General features: G+C 40.7%; 1 protein-coding gene across 6 annotated transcripts in view; it reads right to left on the minus strand.

Annotated features, from left to right (window-relative positions):
* Positions 1-6,764: 6,764 nt before the first annotated feature.
* The window catches only part of Diaph3 (diaphanous related formin 3), a 437,024-nt gene continuing 428,887 nt past the window's right edge, over positions 6,765-14,901 (minus strand). For 4 of the 6 annotated variants that reach the window (XM_027394029.1, XM_027394028.1, XM_027394027.1 and 1 more), the window contains one exon: positions 6,765-7,921. In XM_027394029.1, the coding sequence (XP_027249830.1) occupies positions 7,662-7,921 (260 nt within the window). In that variant the 3' untranslated portion in view covers positions 6,765-7,661. The remainder of the gene's footprint in view (positions 7,922-14,901) is intronic. The other 2 variants (XM_035453302.1, XM_035453301.1) reach the window with 1 other exon arrangement.

The raw sequence follows: 14,901 nt of genomic DNA on the forward strand, positions 1-14,901 counted from the left end.
TTGTAGGAACTTGAAGCTGAGTCTCCTGTCTCACACCCTCTCCTAAGAACATATTCAAACTACTTGTCCATATTTCTTTGAGCCTACACTTGCAAGGATTATACCTTCCAGCAAAACTTCTCTAATATCATGCCCTTTGTTCTGTTCTTCTTTTATTTCTCCATGTATATATGCCTGGCCTGCCTGTTCCCACATGCTCCACTCAGCACACTGCTGGTCCACCAGTTAGTGCTGCTGTTGAAAATGGTCACTATACTCATGCGGTTTCCAGTACAGGAACCTCATATCCAAACCAATTACAACATCAAACCCCGCCCATCTAACTCCATATGGCTAAAAACACTATGGTATTTGTTGAAAGCCTGGCATCCGTTCTCCCAGGCCCCAAAAAGGATGAATGAAATGCCCAATGCTTCCAGAGGATGCACCAGTAAGACTCTCTTCAAAATGAGATCGACATGCTTATTGTGGAAGACAGAAACTTTTTTTTTTTTTTTTAGCTTGGTTGCCTATTTCTTCCTGGATCTCCCTGTCCATTTCTTCCCCACATAGAACACTGTAATGTCTTCTGAGAGTGCAATCTTATCTTGGCTCTGCAAAAGAAATTAGAAAGATTTTTGGAGTATATGTTGGCCACAGTACTGAAGAGAAAGGGTAACAAGGGAATTCAAACTACAAAACACAGTGGCAGGTATAATTCAGGGCTCGGGCTAATGAGGGCTAGGATTCCGTTTGTGACTTTTCCAATTCTTTATTCCTAGGCTTTCAGAGGTAAGTTCAAATGCAAATCTCCTCTCAAAAGGGTCACACTTCATTGTTGCCTTTCAGTTAATAAACTTGGCGTCAAGGAAATGGTAGCCAAAGAGTCTAGTGCCTGGGAACACTGGAGGTAATGACAGCCATGCTGCTTTCCACATGTAGAAACTGGGATACCCACAGAGATTAGTCACCCTGACTCATCCATGGAAACTGCCTTTAGGCATACCTGCTATTCCTGTGTGCCACCAATACTTTCATCTTTAATAGTGTCCTTGAAGTGTGCCTGTCGCTATGCAAGTGTGATCTCCTTTGACTCCTCAGACAGAAGCTGTGAAACTTCTCTGGAGAGATGAGTAATACTATTACAACATCAAAATAGATAAAATACATAAATAAACTCCTTTCTGGGTAGATTCATGACATGCAGGAGAGACAAGTGTCCCTAGTGGGTGCTAGAAGAAAGCACGCCACCATTGAAGACCTGGAGAGTATGTTGGTACCCTTGGTGAATGCAAACTGTTTTCTTGACTTTTTTATTTATTTTGGTTTATTGAGACAGGGTTTCTCTGTGGCTTTGGAGCTGTCCTGGAACTAGCTCTTGTAGACCAGTCTAGCCTCGAACTCACAGAGATCCGCCTGCCTCTGCCTCCCAAGTGCTGGGACTAAAGGCATGTGCTTTTCCTTGACTTTTTGTATCCCAGGTGTTATGGGCTAGAGCTGGACACTTTGCAAGGAATCTTTTTTAACCTCTATGAAGTCTTCAGTGTTCACTTCATAAAGTGAGACACAAAATTTAGCCTAATGGAGGCAGTAACTGTTCTACAGAAAACATATGGTGTGACTTTGAGGACATTTTAACTGACTTTTTTTTTTTCTCTCTCTCTCTCAAAGAATAAAAGAAGGTTTGTTTTCTTCAAGTCAGCAATACTTCATCTTGGGAAAGGCCGTGGAAGGAGGAGAGGGTAGCAGACACAAGCTATAATTCAGGAAGGAGATACAAGCAAGGTCAGGCAGGACAGAATGATGTGCGAGATCGCGTCAGAAATATCACCAGATTCCTTTGGGAGTTATAAAGGTGCCTTAATTCTTGTCCTTGCCAAGCATTCTGTAATAGTATGACAAGATTTTATTTATTATCACAGTCAAATTGGACTCTTATGCTCTGGCTAGGCCACAGGTGTGGGATGTCAGTCATGTCTCTCAGAATCATCAGAGTGGCTCTCGTGAGGTCATTAGAGGAAAGGAATGGATTCAAGATGAGACCCTTCAAAGAGGATGCCATTTTCTTTAGGCTGGAGAGGCATGTGTTTGCTTTTATTAGGTACTAGACGATTTAACACTGAAAGATTCCTGCATTTGTGCCTACATGGAAGGAAGGAAAGAAGTCTTCAGCTTAAAAATGAAGCTTCCTTACCTGCTCGGGCACTTAAGTTATGAAGTGTCTTTGCTGCCACATTTTGGTAAGAGGAGGGTTGGCAAACATCTTGAGGCTGGAAAGGAAGAAGTTACGTGGAAATAGATATTTCTATATACTTAAACATGTATAAAACATTCCTATTTCCTTTACGAATGCTAATTGGAGTAAGACATGTAACTTATTAACTACTTTTTGTCAACCTTCTGTTTATTATGAAAAGATAAATTTACTTCATCATTCAGCCATATCTGTGAGAAAGCATATGGACACTTTGATGAGAAATTAACTGAAGTACACGTATTTGAAAAAGTAGACCTGCTATCAAGAAATTATTTACCAGAATACTTGTTTTCATCTGTTTAAGCTAATTATTTTCATATAGCTTTCTAGCACTTGGGGTTCATATTTGAATAATATTCAGACGTATGTGTATTGTATTAAGATCAAATAGATTCTCACTGGAGACTCATCTTTAATACTCATTTTAGTAACTCATACCTAGAAAATGAGGAGAGAAGTTTTCAGGAATAGGTTCAAATATAACATGGAATAAAAAGGCCAAGAGAAAAGTGCAAACCCTCATCCATTAAGTACTGTCAAAAAAAAAAAAAAATCTAAGTAACATAATACTTACCAAAATACTTCCAAAGCCTGGTGGAGATGACGTGGGATAACCTGCCCTGAGGAGCTAATCTGATTTGCTTTCCAATCTTCATCCAGAAAGGCCTTTCAAATGAGACATCTATATTAATATAGATCAATGGGAATATGGAGAATGTTGGTAATATTAATTGAAAGAGCCAATATCTGGGGCTTTGTAAGATACTCTTTAAATATTATATTTGTGTGCATGGTGGATGTTGGCGTGAATAAGAATGGCCTCCACAGGGTCATACATTTAAATGCTTGCTCACTAGGGAGTGGTACCCTCTGAAAGGATAGGAAGTGTGGCCTTCTTGGAGGAAGTATGTCACTCGGGGTGGGCTTTGACGTTTCAAAAACCCAAGCCAGGCTAGTGGCTTTCTCTTCTTGCTGTCTTCGGATCCAGATGTAGAACCCGTAGCTACATCTCCAGCACCATGTCTGTCTTCACATTGCCATGCTGATAAAGGACTAGACCTCTGAAACTGTAAGCAAGTCTCAATTAAATGCTTCCTTGTATAAGAGTTGCCATGGTCATCAGGTCTCATCACAGCAATAGAACACTAAGACAGTGGGTGAGGGAGCTTATGCCATGGTGTGCATGGGGAAGCCAGAGGGAACTCCATGTCCACAATGTGGGTTCTGGGGATAGAACCCCAGGTTGGTAGGCTTGGTGGCAATCCCCTTTACCTGCTGAGTCATCTCAGTCTTCAATACACCTTGTTCATTGCTTGGGGTGTCTACCACTTTTATGTTTCTTGAAAGAAATGAAGAGTTACATTCTTGCTTCTTGAAGATGCCCAGAGGAAGGCTAATAAAGTAAAAATTGTCACTAAAATAAAATCAGCTGAATAGAGAAAAAGAGGCACCAAAGTTATAGTTACAGACATTGTGACTTTTCCCTCCACCTCAGCTCTCCAATTCTTAACAGTCTCCTCACACATACTACAAAGGTCCAAGGTCTGTTTAGGAATAACAAGCTTTTTGGGGGAAGGCTCTATCATTTTCAATTTGTGGAGAAAGGTGGATTTACTCCTGCGGGGCCCTCCAAGCTCTGTGGTTCTTTGGCAACACCACCTGTTTTGCTGAACAGTGGCTCTTAGAACAAAATGCTTGAACAATTTGGCCCTAGGATGTATTTTAAGAACACTGCTGCCTGGCAAGAACATGTAATAGCTACCATTTAACAATTCACCAGACAAAAATGAATACTGGGTAACTGCCAGCTACAATTTCTGGACCATAAAACTTTAAATAATTAATATGAAAAGAAAGTGAATAGCACTTCTTTTGGATCTGATGAGTTAGGAGCTCACATATTAAGACTTGTGATGTTCCAGAAGTGACACAATGTGATTATGCATATGGGGACCCTGAGATACTGCATGTAACAGCTGTGTACACTAACCCAAATCATTTAGTTGATTAGTAAACTCAGATCCACGGTTCAAAATAAAAACAAGTTGCTCACCAAGAAAATCAGTTTTCAAAGTCACTTTGAAATCTGCTTTTGAGTAGATGTATCTTGTAACCGAAAGGATTTTAGAGCAACATGATAGGAAAATTTGACTTTTTTTAGTTATGTTAAAGTATGGAAGTGTCCATTTTCTTACATAAATTGACAGAACAGTCCTACATGTTTATCATGTGCCATCTTAGTATATGAATGCAATTGGAAATATGGTATCGATTATCTCTGGAAACATTTGTCATTCATGTTGAAAACATTCTAAGCTCTTTCTTCTTGTTTTTAGAAAGCACACAGAACATCACCAGTACCAGTCCTTTACACTGGGAAGAGAACTCTTTCATTTAGTTGATATCAAGGCTAACCTTTTCCAGAAGAACTCTCTTAGACTTACTCAGAAGTTATATTTTACCTGATATCCGGGGAATCCTTTATAAGTTGGTATCAAATATTAACTATTTGTACTGCTAATTCAAGTGAACAGATTATGCCTAGAAATAGAACCACAGTATCTGTCCTTAAAAGCTACTGCTAGAGTTTTCATGAACAGTTTGGCTAAAGGAGTATTATGGGTTTGAAAACCCTAATCATTCCACAACCCTTAGTTAAGAGCAAAGAATTACCAGCCTACAATCCTCTTCAACAAAGGAACTGGGAAGCCAGAAGGACTCTAAGAGAAAAATGCATGGACCCCAGAGAAGGGGAAGGGGCAGGATCTCCTGAGCTAATTGGGAGCATGAGGGTAGGGGAGAGGGAGCTGGGAGAATGAGGAGGGAGAAGAGGAGGGGAGAGGAGGAAATGGAGGAGCAGGAAGGTTGAGTTGGAGCAAGAATAGAGGAGAGCACAATGAGAGATATCATAACAGAGGAAGCCATTATAGGTCAGAGGAGAGATCTGGCACTAGGGAGATTTCCAAAGATCTACAAGGAGGACACCAACTGACAGTCTAGGCAATGGTAGAGAGGCTACTCTAAATGCCCCTCCCCTATAATGAGACTGATGACTGCCTTATATGCCATCTTAGAACCCTCATCCAGAGGATGATGGAAGCAGAGGCAGACACCCACAGCTATACATTGAACTCAACTCTGGAACCCAGTTGCAGAGAGGGAGGAGTGAAGAGCAAAGAGGTTGGGACCAGGCTGGTGAAATCCACAGAAACAGCTGACCTGAACAAGGGGGAGCTCATGGACCCCCGACTGATGTCTGGGAGGCCAGTACAGGACTGATCCAGATCCCTGGATCAGTAGATGTCAATGAGGAGGCCTTGGCACTCTATGGGGGCCCTGGTAGCGGATCAGTATTTATCCCTGGTGTAAGAAGGGAATTTGGGAGCCCATCACACGTGGAGGGATGCCCTCTCAGCCTGGACACATAGGGGAGGGCCTAGGCCCTGCCCAGGATGATATGACAGACTTTGGGGAACCCCCATGAAGGGCCTTACCCTCCCTGGGGAGCAGAGAGGGGATGAAGTGGGGGGCTGGTGGGGGGTTGGGTGGGAGAGAGAGAAGGGATTGACATGTGAAGCAGGCTTGTTTCTAATTTTGACTAATAAAAAATAATCTCTTGAAAAAAAAAAACAAGTAGCATATAAAGGAAGGCTCTGGAGCAGAAAGTGAACTGTCATTCAACCTCTCACTGGAGTTTTCCATCCCATCACTCTGGTGCATTCAGAACCATGTCTTGTCATCCTGGAGGGGTGGGGGGTGGTAAGGGGGTGGGAGGGAGAGAGGGATGGGAGGAAGAGTGTGTGTGTGTGTTTGTGTTAGGTTCAGCTGTAAGGGTCAGCCACTGCTGCTGCTCTGTCCTGTGACCCTGGTCTTCCTGTTTCAAGGCCGTTTGTAGCTCTAACAGCCATTTAGTAGGACTAGCCTGCTCCATTGCCACCTTCTTCTGCCCTTGGGAGGTTTGTCTCCCTCATTTCCTTTTACTTGTCAGCTTCTCCCTTGTGGCTGCAAGTCCAGTGCTTACCTGTTCTTGTGTGTTGGGAAAAGTTCAAGTCTTGGCAAAATCAAATCCAAAGATATACAGTTCCTTCATTTGACTATTTTCCCTCATCAAAATACTTCTGCTTTGCCGCCATTCCTTATGTGCTTTAAAAATATGCTTACATACCCTTTCCCATTATTGGGATTTGCTTTCAGGAAAACAGGAATTGCAAGCAGAGGGTAGAATGCTCCCTGTGGTACTATGGAGCCAAATTATTTCCCACATGCTATGGATAAGGCTTCTTTGATATCTATGAACAGAGCTTGGCTCATATTACTAATTAATTGTATTAACTTGGAGCTGAAAGGAGGTGGCAACTTAAATAAGGACATCAAATGCAATAGACCACACCAGACTAATTCCATATAGCTGCCTTTCACCTGAAAGTTAATGTGTTCTTACGCATTACAAATAATAAAGCACACGAGACGTTAGACCGGAGTCTGCCTCCACTGCACCAATAGAATATGAGCAAGAGAAGAAAGACAGTTTAGTGCAAGCAGCAAGTTTATTTTCTTTGATAAGGACTTAACAATACCAAATGAGGTACAATTGAAACATTTGCATAAAGAAACTTTCCTTGAAACACTCAGATTGTTGCTACAATTACTGATTGTCAACTTAAATTGAAATCCTAAGTTTGTTTAAAAATAAAAATGTATTTCTTGGGAAATTTCAGAATGGTAATTTTCTTCCAGAGCCATAATTATTGAAGGTAAAAGTATTCTCTTAGCTAAAACCCAGAGTTTGGGCCAGTACTGTGATACTGTGTACATTTCAACGTTATATTCCTACTTTGCAAAATGTTGCAAAGAAAGTGCATACATTTCTACTGTATCCTTTTTGGAAACATGCCTTGGAGTTAATATGAGCCAACACTGATGATAGTGAGTGTACTGGTTATTACAGGTCTGATACACAGTTATATGTTTTTGATGCTATACTGAAAACATTTGGGCCTATACAGATAGCAAATATGAAATATATATGGACAGATACCACGTCTTCACCTTATTGATCTTTCATTAAGGTTGAAGTGGTAAACATTACACTTAGAAGGATATCACTGTCTTAAAGATACATGGTTGAACACATGGTGGCCTCCTTGTTCTCTAAGGCAACATATCTAATTTAACCAGCAAATACAGAACAGATGAACACCAGGAGACAAAAAAGCATTAAAGCCCATTACAATCTTGAATAAGCCAGAACTTCAAGTACATAGGAAAAGCATTGCAATCATGTATTTAGCTTTATTTTTCTAATATATATCATAATTTAAAACTATATAAAGTCACTTGCATAAAAGCAACTTTTCAAGTGTTATAGCTGAAAGCATGGCTTTGTGCTTGGCTTAATCATTTTTTTTTTTTTAACCAGTTTAATTTATAAAGCTCGTAATCTTGCCAGCAGGGTTTCAACTTCAGGAACTGATTCGCTTTTAGAAACAGAGCCAAGAAGTTCCATTTCCTTTTTTCTGTTGCTTTCTGCATTACAGGCTTCCTTCTCGACTGCCTTGATCCTCCCTGTAGACTTATGAGTGTCTAGATTATAATTAAGCTCCTTGGCGACTGGAGTCCTGGTGGAGTTGCCATTGATACTGTGGTGTGGACGTGACCCTTCTGTCAACTGTGCTTTCTGGTTTTCTGCGGTAAGGAGGAAAGAAACATGAAACTTGTCAGTGTGAAAGCCAAGGTCTAGGTATGTTATAAAACATAGGTTTAATTATTCTCAGTAAATAAGTCCTCTTGGAGAGACTAAAAATAGCCAGTAAAAGGCAGATATAAAGTACACATGTAGAGGTTAAGAATCAATTAAATTATAGAAGACAACTGCTTATTTTCTTCGTTTATGCTGAAACACCTGTGAACAGGACATTGTCAGAGTTTTGTCCTATGCTTCATCCAGGATTTGGGTCACACACGGATGAAATGGAGAGGCCTTCCTTAACCATTTCAGACGGGCCTTATCTTGATCATCCCGTTCCTTCCCCTCATCTGTTCATGTCTAGCACCATGGCAGTCATATATGCCATAGGTCTGTTTACTCATCCACTGGGTGTCTTTTCACTGGAAGGTATGCTCCACAGAGCAGGAATGCTATTTCACACACTGTGTAGTTTCAGTATTTATAGTAGCCCTGGGCAAACCAAGTGTTCACTAAACACACCGGTGATTAAACAATCTGCATAGGTTTGACCCAACAGAAGAATTAGACATAGATTTTCTTTTTGAACAAAAGCAAGGGAGAATCTCCTAATTTGAAAAGTTAAAAAAAAATCCTTAGAGGAAATAGTGAAGTTGTTAGGCAAATTGTAATTCCTAGCAGACCATTATTACATAATTTTGCTACATTAAATTGAGTAGTATATCTGCATCTACTTATATATCCATGCACACACACACACATCCAAACTGGCAAGTAGTTGCAATCTTGACTCCATAATAGGCAGTGATTCAATGGTGCTGGCTGATTAATTTTCTTGGAGAGACCGGAAATTTCTTCTAATTAATTGACTCTCATGTTGTATAACATTATGTGTGACTCTCTCATAGATCCTCAACTTTTAAAAAGCAGACAGTCTCAATATTCATGTAACCTTGAACAGGGTTTGAAAATGGCTCCAACAAACTTGACATGACATTTAAAGTTTTTTGGTTATTCGCTGAGAGATGTTCCATTATCCCAATAGTAATGACTTTGGAGCACAAGCAGTCACTCATGACAGTGTGTTTTATGTGTGCGCTGAAAATTCCAACCGAAAACAGCTTGTACATTAAAAGGTGGCTGCTGAAGATATTTACTGCACTGTCATTTCCTGACCAGGAGCTCCCAGTGATGGATGAGTATTTTACACAGTTTCTTGGACAATCTCTACAAATTTTAGAAGTATGATCAGCTTTTAGCTGTTGGAAGAAAATAAATACACTTTTCTTATCACTTTCTCTATCAGGTGGGCAACTGTTACTCAAAAATCAAAATCTAGCAGAGGAGTGATTTTTTTTTTTTCTTAGAGGGGTTTATGTGTTGCAGCTCATAGCACACACTCTGTGCCTGCAGCAAAGAACACACAGGCCTGGTGGTTCTGCAGTTCCCATGGCCACATAAATTAATTTTATCTTGCATCCACCATCTTTTCCCAAAAGGTGTGTACAAAGTACATTTGTAGCTAAGTGCTGATTTTCAGCCACGTACTGCCCATTCCCAAATCTTTCTATCATCCCTGGTCATTTGCTGTCTTGTAAGATACTCCATCATGAGACTTCCAACACACAAAGTATTTTGCTACTGGGCAAGCCTAGTTAAAATCTTGGATTACTGAGATTACGCCGGCAAGATTATGGGCCTGAAATATAAGAAAGTAATACATAAAGTTCCACAGCTTCCATAGCTATACATGATCAAGGTCAATTCTGTATGTGGAAAAGTAAGAATATAAAATAACATGGGATTTTAGGTAGATGTGATATGAAATCTGATCTTTATTTGGATAATTCAATCCCCCCTGAGTCTCACATTCTAAAAATAAATCTCAAAAAGTGGCTGTGGGTGGCTACTATAGGGTGATTCTTTCAGTCCTAGTAAGGGTTACTATTGCTCTGATGAAACGCCATGACCAAAGCAACTTGGGGAGGAGAGGGTTTACTTGCTTACACTTCCACATCACTGTTCACCACTGAAGGAAGCAGGACAGGAAGTCCAACTGGGCTGGAAACTGGAGGAAGGAGCTGCTGCAGAGACTATAGGGTGGCATTGCATTGGCTTGCTTAGCCTGCTTTCTTATAGAACCCTGGGGCACAGGGATGGCATTACCCACCATGGGCTGAGCCCTTCCCTATCCGTCACTAATCAAGAAAATGCCCTACAGCTGAATCTTACAGAGGCCTTTTCTCAATTGAGGTTCCCTCTTTTCAGATGATTCTAACCTGTGTCAAGTTGACATAAAACTAGCCAAACATTTACCCTTCCTCCTCTTTTCAAAACCTACTGGAGTGGCTCATCCATCACCAGGATTTAGGGTTTACTTGAAGGCTCTGACCTGACTTTGCAGTGCTTAGCAGAGAGGGCTGAATGCTATCTTATGAACCTTCTGTATTTATCAAGCAGCACCTTATTTATCTGTTACACCTTAGATATCACCACCATGCTACAGACTGAAGAGTCAAAGCAGAAAGAGGTTTAGTCATGTGCTTAGATTAGCTATTAGAATAAGTCAGTGGCAGAAGCCAGACACCGTCTCAGGAGACACTGGAGTTGTCTTAGGCAAAGCTGAACACCATTTAGCCACAGGAAAATGCTAAGTAATTCAAAGCTGAGTTTCATAACAATGGTGTTCTGAATCCACACAATACATTTGTAAAGCAGAAAGATACAGATAGAAACTGGCTTATCATAGTATGTTCAAGGTCACAACACCGTCCCTTTTTGTCCTGGTCTCAGTTAAACTGGTGACTGTGCATTCGAGGCATGACCCTCCATGCATTGCAACATCTGAATCCATTCATCCTTCCATTTTCCTAGGCAACAATTTTATACCCTTTCTTCTCTTTTCAGACCAACAGCCTGTATATCCACTCTCATTTGGCCCGTTCATACAAACAAAGCATAACGAAACTTCCACCGGAAGCTCTCCTCAACATCTACCATCTACCTCTACCTTCCTTCCTATTGTATGGATCAACATTCTGCCATCCTGAGATCAGCCTCGAAGGTCTCAATCCTGCTGTGGGGTAGATATCCATCACTGTGGCAGCTACAGTGTCCCTACTGAATTGTCAAGGTTTAGCACTCCCTGTGATCATTCCTGTTCTGGCTAGTTTTATGTCAACGTAACACAAGTGAGAGTCATTTGAAAGGAGGGAACCTCGGTTGAGAAAATGCTTCCATGAGACCCAGCTGCAGGGCATTTTTAAAATTAATGATGCTTGTGAGAGGGCCTAGCCTATTGTGTGTGGTGCCATCCCTGGGGTGGTGATCCTGAGTCCTATAAGAGAACATGCTGAGCAAGCCAGTAAACAACATTCCTCCATAGCCTCTGCATTAGCTCCTGCCTCCAGTTTTCTTCTCAGTTTGAGTTCCTGTCTTGGCTTCCTTGGGCTACAGGGTGGAAGCGAAGCCAAATAAACTCTTTCCTCCCCAACTTGTTATCTGGTCATGGTGTTTCAGCACAGAGATAGCAACACTAACTAAGACAATTCCCCTCAGCATACAAGTTTGCTGTCGTAACTCCAAAGTCGAGAAAGAAATTTCTATTTGTTTTTTCCTTCTGCCCAAGCTACACTCTTAATGCGTGGTTCCTTTTAAAGAAAAAAACCCTTTCAAGGAACCTGGTTCTTATCTCCGTTCTTCCCATCACTTTCCTCTTGAGCCCACACGCAAGTGTTTGCCATTTTACTCTTCTCAAAGAGATCCTGTGAAAGTCACCGGTGGACTGTGTGTTGAGAAAAAGGGAGGACAACAGCTATTTGGGAATCTCTGCCTACCAACTGCAATGGCAATGTCCAGCATAGCCATTCTAGTGCTTTGGTGTTTGAACATTTCTGGAGGTTTAGGTCAATAACAAGTTGGCAAATGCAAACAAAACATTTAGATCCTTTTGAGAAACTCAAAATGGCTGTGGGTTTGCCATTGGGATGAGATGAGAGAATAGCATGGTATTTGACACCTGTGAGGTTTCAGAAAGAAACACTTTCTTGGGAAGCAACAGGTAAGATGGTATGAAAAAGGAAGAAGCCAGCCAACAGACCACAAGAAAACACAGAGTGCACAAAGCCCCTTAAAGGGAAGAGCTTGCACCTGTGTTAGCAGTTTTGAGATAGCCTTTCACTCCCAGAACCCAGTGTTCCCCTCTCTGTACCCTGACAGTCCCCATCCTGGCCCTTACTTTCCCTTGGCATTAAATTTTTAAATAGTTGACTTTCAAGCATCACAGGGGTGGCAGTTCTGTAAGTTAGAATGCAGAAGTATAAGTATAATTTGATGTGGGAGGCTTCCATCCCTGACAGGTGCAGTTAGATGGTTATAAATATAATATGGCACACTTGGACATATGGTCTCAATGAAAGGTGAGCTGGAGCTGCAATAAAAAGACACACATTCTATTTATCCTCCACAGAAATCTTTGCCAGCACACATTTTATACTGGATACCGAATATACTAAGGCAAAATAAGATTACCGCTTAATTTTCTAGAGGGAGTACTTTTGTACAATTTTATGAATCAAATTCTGGGCTTTCCTTCCCCCCCTTTAAGATTTTACAATTGATGTCTGTGTACAATATATCTAGGACCCCTGCCAATACTCTGGGCCACTGGTAATGGCAGCACAGATAGGCAAAGAGCCAGTTACTATTCTTAGTACCAAACTCATAAGGGATCCAGAGATCATGTATTTGGAAATAAGCAGGGTAAGAATTCATAATATTGTGCTTTAAAATAGGAAGATTCACTAATTTCATTTTAAATCCCCATATAAATTTTACCATAAGTGAGTCAGGGAGCCCACTGTAGCTTTACTTCCCTCTGTGAATCAAAAGTTGGACGGTTGGAAAGCTGAACTGTTCTTAAATGTAGGAAGCCCATTGGACATAAACACAAGAATCAAGGCTGTAAACAATACCCAGTGTTGGGTTCCATATGGTGTTTGGCAGAATATAAATGTAAATGATAAGATTCAAAAACCTCCAAAATCTTGCACTAACATTCCCATTGCTTCCCCAGAAACACAAAGACATGGGAATCTAGGAAAGATGATGACAACACACACACACCATTTGGCACCTAAATGAGGAAGTATTTCAGCCAACATCCTGGCAGATGACCCTTGGGGAAATCCTTCCCATTGCAGTGAACACCAGTTATGGTTCAGAGAGGTTCCTCCCTTTAAATCAGTATCCATCCTCCATCAAACTGTGGCTCTGTGGGCACTGGCTTCTTAGGAGTGCCAACTCTCCAATGAGAAATGAAATTGAGCTTCTACCTTTTGCTGTCAATGCAAGCTTCTGGCAGTTTTGACTGGAGGAAGAATGCAGAACTCTGGAGTCCCAACCTGACCCCAGTGACTTTTGTTCTTCTGGAAATTTAGTGTCTTTTCACAATCCCTTTCACCTCAACAGCAGCTTTATTAGGGGACAAGGATCGAATAACCCATAAATATCATTTTTTTAAGGCACCACCGGGTATGCACAATAGTAAAGTATGCGACAAATATATGTTTTTAATCCATGCAATATCTAAAGTTAGTGCTGGCTGCCAGTAGTTCATATCTCTAAGGTTTTCTTTCTGTTGATTTACTGATATTATGAGTGGTTATCTCCCCATGGTTTCATTTTGCTCTTTGACTTACATATATGTTTATACATACATATATATGTATGTGTATACCAAATATACATAGAAAACACACACACAATGATAGAGGTGTGAAAGGTCATTTTATATGTTTAAAATCTTTACAGGTACTAAGTAAGTTATCAGAAAGCAATTGTGTAAAAGCATACGAAGAATGCACTCCCTGTTCAAACAATAAAGAAATCACTGGATTGAGGAGGTACCTCCTAAGATAGTATGGTTTTTGTAAAAGCTCATGTACACAATAGACTTTTTCATCTCACCATCTCATAAACAAAGGTCCAAAAGCAGCACAGTTGCCTTGCCAGGCTCAGTGATGGGCGGGCAGAACTGAGAGTGTAACTGGAAGAACTCTTCTAAGGGTCCAGGTTCAGTATAGGAAGCCCAACCCCTTTCCCTTAAAGACAATGACATTGGAAAGGCCCCATCTTGCTGCTTCCCTTGCGCATAGACCATGGTTTGGGGTCTTTTCCCATATCTGCTGCGTTCCTATTGCTCAAGTCTTAGTAATCCTGTTTTGGTCTTCATCCTACTTTACTGAAACCATTCTCTAAGAGTACCCAAGGTCTCAAGGTTCTTACATTTAACTACACTAATGGTCTCTTGCCTCATTTTTCCATCTATACATGTGACATTAAGCAATTGGTGTAATAATGGCTTTTGCTGTTTTTTGTCCCAGTTCCTGGGAGGTAGCCTTTCAGCCTCTGGAATTTTGTTGCCAATGGCAAGACTACCAGACCTACAGGTTTGACTAGTTGATAAGTTATGCTAATTAGATGATTCATGGTGAGGCCTTAGACAGTTTGCAGTCATGATTGAGGTGAGTGGTACGAGCCTATTCTAAGAATGACAAGGGCCATTTCAATTCAGTTTTGTGGTCAATGATACCTTATTTTAAAATAAATAATGATGCCTTATTTTAAGCTGAGGACAGTTAACTTCAGTGGAGTTTTCTTATTTGGCAATATATTTGTCCCACAGTATTCAGGGAAATTTGGTTTGCCTTGGATACCAAAATCTGGAAATGTGAAGTCTCTAATGTAAAATGGTTTAGAATTTCCTATAGCCCTGTACACAGCCTCCCCTGGTTTTAAATAATCTCTAATTACTTATAATGTATTATAAGTATAATGTATAATGTATATATAATCAACCATTACTTAGAAATAATAGAAAACATATCTGAACATAGTCAGTAGAGATGCTTTTTTTCCCCCCTAATGTTTTCCGTCTACATTGTTTTAGGCCACAGACTGAAATCCCTGAATTGAGGGA

This window comes from Cricetulus griseus (genome assembly GCF_003668045.3).
Source record: "Cricetulus griseus strain 17A/GY chromosome 1 unlocalized genomic scaffold, alternate assembly CriGri-PICRH-1.0 chr1_1, whole genome shotgun sequence".
NCBI lineage: Eukaryota > Metazoa > Chordata > Mammalia > Rodentia > Cricetidae > Cricetulus > Cricetulus griseus.